This window comes from Triticum aestivum, chromosome 2B (genome assembly GCF_018294505.1).
Source record: "Triticum aestivum cultivar Chinese Spring chromosome 2B, IWGSC CS RefSeq v2.1, whole genome shotgun sequence".
Lineage (NCBI taxonomy): Eukaryota > Viridiplantae > Streptophyta > Magnoliopsida > Poales > Poaceae > Triticum > Triticum aestivum.
Window position 1 is genome coordinate 581308549 of NC_057798.1, and position 10261 is coordinate 581318809.

The 10261-nt window shown below is 47.3% G+C and overlaps 1 protein-coding gene across 1 annotated transcript; it reads right to left on the reverse strand.

Moving 5' to 3' along the window:
• Positions 1-8101: 8101 nt before the first annotated feature.
• Positions 8102-8707, reverse strand: LOC123039311 (ethylene-responsive transcription factor 11-like; the record flags this gene model as incomplete). Its single annotated transcript, XM_044462526.1, has 1 exon — positions 8102-8707. A coding segment is annotated over one exon (606 nt), but the record flags the coding sequence as incomplete, so codon positions are not given.
• Between the last annotated feature and the right edge of the window lie 1554 nt (positions 8708-10261).

Sequence of the window (10261 nt, forward strand, 5' to 3'; positions counted from 1 at the left end):
TGTACATCTCCCGAATAGTGTCTCTCCATGGTGTTCCTTTGGAAATTAACTCGGATCGAGGAAGTCTTTTCACCTCTCGATTTTGGGAAAGTTTCCAAAATGCTATGGGAACCCGCCTTTCTTTTAGTACCTCTTTCCACCCTCAATCAAGTGGTCAAGTGGAACGCGTCAACCAGATTCTAGAAGACATGCTTCGAGCTTCTGTTATGTCATTCGGAATGGAGTGGGAAAAATGCCTTCCATTTGCCGAATTTGCTTATAACAACAGCTATCAATCCAGCTTGGGCAAAGCCCCTTTTGAAGTTCTCTATGGACGAAGGTGTCGAACGCCTCTTAACTGGTCAGAAACCGGGGAAAGACAATTCTTTGACCCGGATATGATTCAGGAAGCAGAAGAGCAAGTTCGCATCGTTCGTGAAAAGTTGAAAACAGCCCAATCTCGTCAAAAGAGTCAATATGACCGAAAACATAAGGCTATGACTTTTGAGGTTGACGAGAAGGCTTACCTTCGGGTTACTCCTCTGAAGGGAACCCATCGCTTCGGTATCGAGGGTAAATTGGCTCCTCGTTACATTGGACCCTTTCGCATTCTCGCAAAACGAGGAGAAGTTGCCTACCAATTGGAACTACCTCCGCATCTTTCCAGAGTCCACGACGTCTTCCACGTTTCTCAACTCAGGCGTTGCTTCTCGGATCCTATCCGTGGAGTGGACCACGAAACGCTTGACCTCCAAGATAATCTCACGTATCGAGAGTACCCCGTTCGTATCCTCGATCAAGCTGAGCGTACCACTCGACGTCATAATATCAAGTTTCTCCAGGTTCAATGGTCGCACCATTCTAAGAATGAAGCAACTTGGGAAAGGGAGGATCGTCTTCGACTCGAGTATCCCGACTTCTTCCCGGAGGAACCCAAATCTCGGGACGAGATTCTTTTGAGTGGGGGTGAGTTTTCACACCCTAGCTAGTTCATGCATTAGAGTGTTGCATCATGTCTATCATTTCATCAGAAACTTGAAATGGGGATGCCAGAACCCCCAGCCCCCTCTGAAAACAACTAGGGTTTACTAAAAATAATTTCAATGAACCTGAAATGCCCTTCTAAAATGTCCATCATTTTTGTCCTGGTTCAGAACCTCTGCCAAAAGTGTTGCACAATTTTCTAGGTCATCTTAGGGTCTTTGGATTAAATGATAAGTATTTGAATTTGGGCATTTAAAATTATATAAAATATTTCAAATGCTCAAATATTCCTAAACTGAAATGTTTCATGTTGGAAATATTCCAACATTGAACTAGGAGCAGTTTGGTGAATTTTGGAACTTTCTAGGTATTTTTAAAAATTCAACAAAGTTGCAGAAAAATAGAAAAAGGAAAATAACAGAAAGACTTACCTGGCGCCCGCTAACCCGCTAACCGGCGAGCTGCTTGGCCGGCCAGGCAGGCAGGCAGGTGCTCGACGGTGAGCACCGCATGGGTGCCACGCACCTGCTCGCCGCCTCGCCGCTCCACTCGCCGGCTAACGCCGTGGATCGACCCCTCTCTCTCCCCCGAACCCCCCAGACGTCCCCTCTCCTCTCTAGCTCCTCCCCCTCGCGCTCCCCAGCCATGGCCGACGCCACCACCGCCGCTCCATCGCCGTAGCCGCGCTCCCCGCCGCCCGTGCGTCGTCTCGTCGTGTCCAGGAGCTCCGCCGCCGTCCACTTCGTCGAGCTAACCGAGCCTCGCGTGCTCGTGAGGCCTGAGTCCACCGCACCAACCTCGCCCGAGTTCGCTGTCGCCGGAGATCCCTTTCAACGCAGTCGCCGCATCAGCTCGTCCCCGACCTCGCCGGTGGCCTCTACGGGTGCTCTGTGAGCCTAGCTATCTCTCCTACTCTTCCTCTCTCGCCCCCGAGCCGTGTAGCCACCGCACGAAGATCACCCGCACGCACCGCCGTGGATCTCGTCGCCGACGTGCTCCCGGCCATCCTCCGGCCACCTCTCGGTGTCCATCGCACTCACCATGCTGCGTTGAGTCCAACCGTGCACTCCCCACACCTCACCGCACACCCTAGCCTCGAGTTCGTCCCCAACCGAACTCCGGTGGCCGCCTAGGTCATCGCCGGCGCCAACTCCGGCCGCCCCGACCCCAACTGACTCCACCAAGAGCCGCGGCTCGTCCTCAGCTCCACCCCGATGCCCTCCGTGACCCATTTGGTGGCTGGAACGGCAAAAACCACTTCCACCGCCGCGTCGGGCTCGCCGGCGGCTAAACGCCGGTGCAGCCGTGTTGACTTTGACCACGGGTGGGCCCTGGTTGACTCTGTTGAGTCAATGACAGGTGGGGCCCCCTTCATCTAATTATCCAGATTAGTTTAAACTAAATTAAATTAGTTAATTAGCCGCTGACACCCTGGACCCACATGTCAGGTTTGACCTGGACCGGGTCTGTTGACTTGCTGAGGTCAGCATGACCTCATGCTGACGCAGTAATCCTTTTCTGGAATTAAAATAAATCTAAAATGATTTATAAATTCCAGAAAATAACCCAAACTTCAAAAATTCATATAAATTCAACCGTAGCTCCAAATCAAACAAATTATATATGAAAAATGACCAGAAAAATCCAATCTATCCATCTGTACTAGTTTCATGCATGTTTAAGCAAGCTAACTTGAGGTTTAGTGCAAAACATGATAAAGCACTATTTAAGATCACAAATGTGTTTGGAATTTGAATCTTTGGTTCAAATTGGCTCAAACCCATTTGGTCTTAGTTGCATTAGCCCAACACACTCATACTGCCATGTCTCATGCATGCATCATATTGTTGCATATTGTTTGGTGACGTTGTGTATCGGTGTTCTTTGCGGCAGGTTCTGCCCCCGAGGAGTACCGTGATTACCCTAACGAAGAGCAATATCAGTGCACCGACCCATCAGGCAAGCAACCAACCAGTTGATCATATCGATACAATCCCATGTTCTCGCTTCTGCTCTCTTTTACTGCATTAAGACAACGCGTTTCAAACTGCTGTGTGCTACGGTAGTTGAACCCATTTCCTCTGCATGACCTGTCATTGCCACAGTAACTAGATGAAACCAACTAGCATGTGTAGGAGTTGATTGAGCCATATGTATGTGTTGTTCCTACCTTGCTATGCCTGCTATGCTTAGAGTCGTGTCAGGTCTGGTTCATCTGGGTGATGGGCTAGAGTGAAATGATCATGCCGGTATTGAGAGTGATGTGGTGAACACGATTTGGTAAAGGTATCGATGAGAGGCCATGTAGGAGTACATGGTGGGTTGTTTCATTGAAGCCGACCTTAAGCACTGAGATCTGTATGTGTGATTTAAGAATCAGCTACTACCATGCATTGGGCCCAAAACCAATGGACCCTCTCGGCTTCTTATTCACCCTAGTTCTCTGTCCAGGAGTTGCAAGTAGTTTCTGGTGTTTGTAGCCTACTGGAGGCTGTGGACAACGCTGACCGTAGGGGTGGGCTGTGATGCGGTAGGTACGTGGGACGGTGTACCGGATACCCGTTAGGTATCTCGGGAACCCTGTACACATCGTTCGGGGCCGTATGGGAAACCTCAGCCGGACTCCCTACGGATGGAACCTGGATAGGCGATAAACCTGGATTGGAGACTTAGGTGATTAGGTAGGTCGTGGCCGACACCCACGTTGGGCTTCCGCTTGAAGGTTGCCGAGTACATGTCGTGTAAACGGCGGTAAGTGGTGAGAGCGTGTATGAAGAAGTACACCCCTGCAGGGTTAACCTAATCTATTCGAATAGCCGCGTCCGCGGTGAAGGACTACTTGGTTGCCTATACAGTTCATAGACAAGTAAACTGGAAACTACTAAAAGCTTCAAGATAAGCGTGAGTGCCGAGGATGGCCCTCCGTAGGAAGACGGAGGTGGATTCTCGGTAGTGTATTGAAGTGGTGAGTAGTGGACTCGTGTGCGCAAAACAATTTCAAGTTGGAGTCTCGTAGGATAGTTTAGCCAAGAGTCAAAGCTGGCTTGCTGCAATAACTCCACCAACCCTTCTTGATAATGTGCATGTATGTAGGATCTGACATAAGTCTTGCTGGGTACCTTTGTACTCATGTTGCTATAATTTACATTTTACAGAAGACGCTGCAACCCCTTCTGATGGGTTCTTCATAGATGTTGACATCGACGGGTAGACTAAGGCCCAGGTGGTAATCCTGAGCTTGTGAAGGTCCACGTAGTATAGCTAGGCTTTCCAAGCCTCTCTTATTTTACTAGTTGTCTGTACTCAAACAAGTTACTTCCGCTGCTGGCTTGTATGACTGTATGACTTGAATGTGGGTCGTGTGACCCGTACTTGTATGTATGTTATGTATGGCTCTCTGAGCCTTTAAATAAAGTACTTGTGTCGTAGAGTCATGTTGTGATGCCTTGTTGTATTTTCACATATCGAGCATATTGTGTGTATGATTGAAATGCTTGGTATGTGTGGGATCTGACTATCTAGTTGTTTATCTTTAGTAGCCTCTCTTACCGGGAAATGTCTCCTAGTGTTTCCATTGAGCCATGGTAGCTTGCTACTGCTCCGAAACACTTAGGCTGGCCGGCATGTGTCCTTCTTCGTTCCTGTGTCTGTCCCTTCGGGGAAATGTCACGCATTGAGTACCGGAGCCCTGTTAGCCCGCTACAGCCCGGTTTACCGGAGTCCTGCTAGCCCAGTGCTACAACCCGGACCCACTTGCTGATGACCGACACGTTCGATGCTGGGTCATGGATGCCTGTCCCTGTAAGTCTGTGCCACTTTGGGTTTACGACTAGTCATGTCAGCCCGGGCTCCTTATCATATGGATGCTAGCGACATCATCATATACGTGAGCCAAAAGGCGCAAACGGTCCCGGGCAAAGGTAAGGCGACACCCGTGGGAGTACCGTGCGTGAGGCCGCTAAGTGATATGGGGTGTTACAGGCTAGATCGATGTGACATTGAGTCGGGGTCCTGACACGCACCTTGTATCTATGTAGATTTTTCTTCCCTTCTTGAGACACGCCCTCTCGATCATGCACACACACACACTATCGCCTCAGCTGATACCTATCGCACACACATTCCTTGTGTCTTTGTCACACATGCACTCCGTCCTCTCCACTCTCCCTCTCTCTCTCTCACACACACATGGGCTTTTTGCAACAACTAGCAAGATGCCCATGTGTTGCACGGAACATCAAGATGCATTTGTATGAGTAGTTTGTCTTGTGGGGAAAAGGATGAACGAGGGAAGGCCTTATTTGCAAATGTGGAGAGGGGTGTGGGTATCTTTTTGCAAAATTGCCATAGTTTCCTTCCTATCCGTTAGATATAGATTGGATGGCCTATATTGCAGGATGGCAGGCACACGATCATCACCGACAATGCTTTTTATAAGAGTAGGGATAAAAAACATAGTTGGTGATGGTGGTGGGCCTGCCATCCTACAATGTAGGTCGTCCGATTTATATCTGACGGATAGGAAGGAAAATATGGCAATTTACCCGCACTCCTCACCACATTTGCAGATAAGGCCTTCCCTCATTTATCCTTTTCTCCCACAAGATCTTGATGTTCCATGCAATGCACGGGCATCTTGCTAGTAAGAGTAGAAATTAGACATATACCACTTCTTGAATCTTAAAACCAACAACATTCCTCCCTTATCTCATCAAAACCGCCAAAGGAATATATTTTGAGTGAAACATAACATATTTTTACTGATATACGTATTTCAAAACTTGACTTTTTTTTTCTATCAAATCGGTGAATATGTATTAATCTACTTTGATCGTGTGGCAACGCATTGGCACATTGCTAGTAGTTATTATAATTTATTGGACACCAGAAAAACCGTGGAGTATATATACGAAGAGAAGAGGCGCACACATGTAGTTGGCCTCTCGCTGCCTCGCACACATGAGTGTTACGTAAAGGCGACGTTAACAAATAAACCCTAAAACCCTAGGTGCACGATTGCTGCATTCGCGGGTATCGGGTATGTGGTGGAGCACCTTTGTAGGAATAGTCAGCTCGCGTGATAATTTGATCCGTAGGAGTTGATGGTCGGGACCCCAGGTGAACGACTTGGAGGCGGTGGCTCGCCAGTTGCCACAGATTGAGTAGCCATGTTTAAAATATCATTTTTAGCGGGGTTAAGAGTTCTGATTTTCAATGGCGCGTTATAAGTACTTAGTAGTTTTTAGAACGATTGGTATGGAGTGAAAATGGAATTCATAGTACTACGTACCTCCTTGGCGTATGGTTGTATTGGTTTATGTTGCGACATGTTGAACCTGGTAGTTCTAGGGCAAATATTATGGTTTAGATTTAGATGCTGGTTTTCAGTAATGAAAATCGGAAGGGGAAACCCTTCTTGATTAAATAAAACAATTACCTCCATTATGGTTTACTAGTCCCCATCGTATTTTGGGTCAAAGTTTGTCCACGAATTTTACTTGTAAAATGTGAATGGAAAACGAGATTTTGTTATACCCAAACAAAAAAGGACTGGAGGGAGTGATTGCTCTGACACGGAAGTGACCTCTCATAGCGCAGGCATTGAACCGGCGCGCCGGCCAAGAGGGCCCCACTTGCTGCAGGCTCAGCTGAGCACGCCTCCTCGCCGCGTGCAACCAGCTTTAGACTGCCCCACCTGCTTCATTGAATCCACGCGTGTGCCGACAACACGTCCTTCCGCGAGCCGTCATGCATTTTAGAACACAAAAAATGACTAAAATATAATTAATTTACGCATGGTCTTGACTTGTTGTGCTCGCACTGGTAGCAGGAACTAGTAGAGGTTTTTCTTTATTTATAACTCTCCTCACATTTTTTTGGCTTTGAAGTGAATCATGGTTGTGGACATTATGTATGAATGTGCAGATATCTATGAACATGAGTTTGATGTGGAAGTTGAACTTGGAATGTCGGGCTTGCGCGTGAACTATACCATGTCCAATTCTTCGTCTGTTATTGTTCAAAAAGTAATTGCTGTTATTACATGACCCGAAAATAATATTTTGTGCCACATCAGTAGATGCGTGGACATCACAATAGGCATGCTGACTGGATAAACATTTGAACCTAGCTATTATGAAGGAAATTTTGTATTGACAACAATTTTAGATAGTAGGAGACGCCTAGCCTGCTCTGCCTCTGCTAGCTTATTTCTGGCTTCTTCCATCTCTTCGTTGGCTTGGGTGAAGAGAGCATCTGGTTACTCTTTTCACTTCTTCAGCAACTCAGCTACATTCTCAAGGGCTGCTGCATGCTTTCTTTCAACCTTTACTAGAGCCACGAGAACACAAACAGCTGACGACTCCACCTGGCTTGTGTGTAATCCAGCATCATCTGGGAATTTGCATCTTGTGTCTAATCCATCATCATTAGGGAACTGGCACCTTGTGTGTAATCCAGCCTCATTTTGGAAACATGATCTCGAGGTTGACCATACTTCCCTCCTCGCAGGAACTGCATCCTGACATGAAGTTACTTCTTTTTTAGATCAATACTCAGAGCAACCCAGATCCATTTAGTAGAAGCCAGATAAACAGAACTCGGAGAAGTGAATTCAAAAGGAAAAAAATATATAAAAACAGACTACAAGGTGAGAACACCCACTTCCTACATCAAGCTAAAAACGAAAGCATTAGGACGATTAAGACTCTTCTTATTACACATCGAAGAACACCAGGCTTAAGAGAAACAAAAACTACAACATATACACATCAAAGAACACGAGGCTAAACGAAAGTAATTGAAAGGGTGTTACTTACCAAAGCTCGTTTTACAGGTTCGGTGCAGCTCCTCTTTAACTTGCCATGCTCCTTGAAGATGTCCCCAATATCCCATGTTTGGTCTTCATTGCTACTCTGCATGTTCGCACTCGTGGTTTTAAAATCTCAACATGACAAGAAAAATATACTACTAGTAATACTCGCGCATCTTGTGGGCAACACTAAAGCACTCGTTGCCATCTTAGAGCATCTCCAACAGAATCGCAACACGTGGCGCTTTAAAAAAGTGTTTACAGTGCTGAGATCGAGAAGTAGAGGATAGTTCTCAACATTGATAGATAAAAAAATAGATAATTCAACTACTCCTTGTTGTCCAACTCCTCCTCAGTGATGTCCTCCTCTGACGTCTGAGTGTAGGCGTGAAGATACCGATTGTCGTTGGATTCCCAGGGAGATGCTGCTCCTAGCCTCATGTTGAATTGAGCATCCGCTTCTCGCCTACGCTTCTCTTCGCTATAGGCAGCTTGCTCCACCCTCCTCTTATCCCTCTCCGCCCTCCTTTGCACGTAGAACTCGCGCGCATTGATGATGTCCCGTGGGAAGTGTTGGTGCCACAACACCATGGCTTCCTCGTCCATCTCGGCGATGCCGAGACAGTGCTCCCGCCTTTGGTTGTCACGACGATCCTCATCGGTGCTAAACCGCGACAGAGGCGCGAGCTCCTGCACCCGCTCCTGCGTCGGCACGTTGGGGAAGTTCAATGTTCTATGAGGCCACCGAAGGCGCCACGCCACCGCATCGTATGCGTGGGCGGCCTCATTGGTGGTGTCGAAATTACCGAGGCTGAGGCGCATCCCGCGGAACCGGGTCTCAGCGGAGAAGCCGCCGGAGGGGCGCGCGCGGACGCCGCGGTATCCCCAAGTTTCCCGGTGATGCGGCGGCACGGTGGCGCGGCGGCAGTGGCGAGGCGAGAAAGAGCGGGGAGAGAGCTGTGGCGAGGCACAGAGCGGGGAGAGAGCGGTGGCAAGGCAGAGAGAGGTGGGAGGGCATTGGATTTTATAAAGCGCGCCGGACACCGCGCGCCAAAACTAGCGCACGCCTGACCGCTTTTTCCCCCGTGCGCGCGATCCTTTCCCGACATCTCTGCTATCTCTACTCTCTTCTCTACTTTATATTTATTTTATATTTAATATTTATCTCTACTTCTCTACTGTCTACTTTTTTCTCTATAATTTTTTTCTTATAAAAACAGAGTTGGTGATGATGGTGTGCCAACCATCCTGCAATATAGTCCGTCCGATTTATATCTGACAGATAGGAAGGAAACAATGGGAATTTTGCAAAAATATACCCATACCCTCTCCAGATTTGCAAATAAGGCCTTCCCTCGTTCATCCTTTTCTCCCACAAGATAAAATACTCATACAAATGCATCTTGATGCATGCAATGCATGGGCATCTTGCTAGTTCTAAAAAACTTTCCATCATTTGCCACACTACTGGTTGCAGATGAAAAACCTACCCAAGCACAGTCCGATACAGGAGCGACGCACAATTACAAGCTGATATTCTGTTGGACAATGGAGGCTATAACCAATTACTTTTACGGGAACAATAGCACCCAGGAAATTTGATGGGTAGGTATGAACAAAATTGGAACTACACATGTACTGCTAAGTGATTCAATACACACATTACCAATCGAGGAGGAGAACAATGGTCGCGGCAGCCTCTGTGAGTCATGGTCGACAATGGGAGTAAGTTCATTGTCCACGACGGTGGTGCTTCTGCGCTTGGTGTCGCCTTCCGAGAAGCAGATTCGAGACCGTAGAAGACGATGCTGGGGAAGAGGCTCCGTGTACGAGAACGACGGTGGACCGGCTCCAGTGCGGCATACGAGGTCGTCGATGAGGCAGATGCACTGCAGTGGACGAGTGCGCTGATGTAAAGGGGGGGGAGCACGAAGGCTGTGGTGCCGTGGAGAAGTCTATTTTGCGGTGGGGATAGAAAATGGGGAGTATTCAGGTGTACTACTCTGGGTGCCGGGGTGGGGTTGGCTGGGTAGGGTGAACCAGAAGTTACGAAAACAGCCCCCTACCAAGCGTCATCCATAGGCCTATTCCGAATGCTATGATGGTAACTTCCCACTGCTCAAATCAGGGTCGTGGGAGATTTTCCCGCCGACCTCAAAATTTTGTGACACTGAACTCCCCGTGTGGCGTGTTGAGTGATTCGGCTAAGCAACTAGTGAGTAGTACTAGTAAACTCTGGATATTAGGTTTGACCGAAGTCAAACTTCCTAAAGTTTGACCAAGTTTATTGAAAAATATAAACATTTACCATAACAAATATGTATGATGTGAAAGTACATTCAATAATGAATCTAATGGTATTTATTTGTTATATTGTATATGTTAATATTTTTTGTTGTAAGCTTTCTGAGAGTTTGCAAAACTTGACTTTGACAAATGCTAATACGCGGACTTAAATAAAAACGGAGGGAGTACACATTTTTTTTC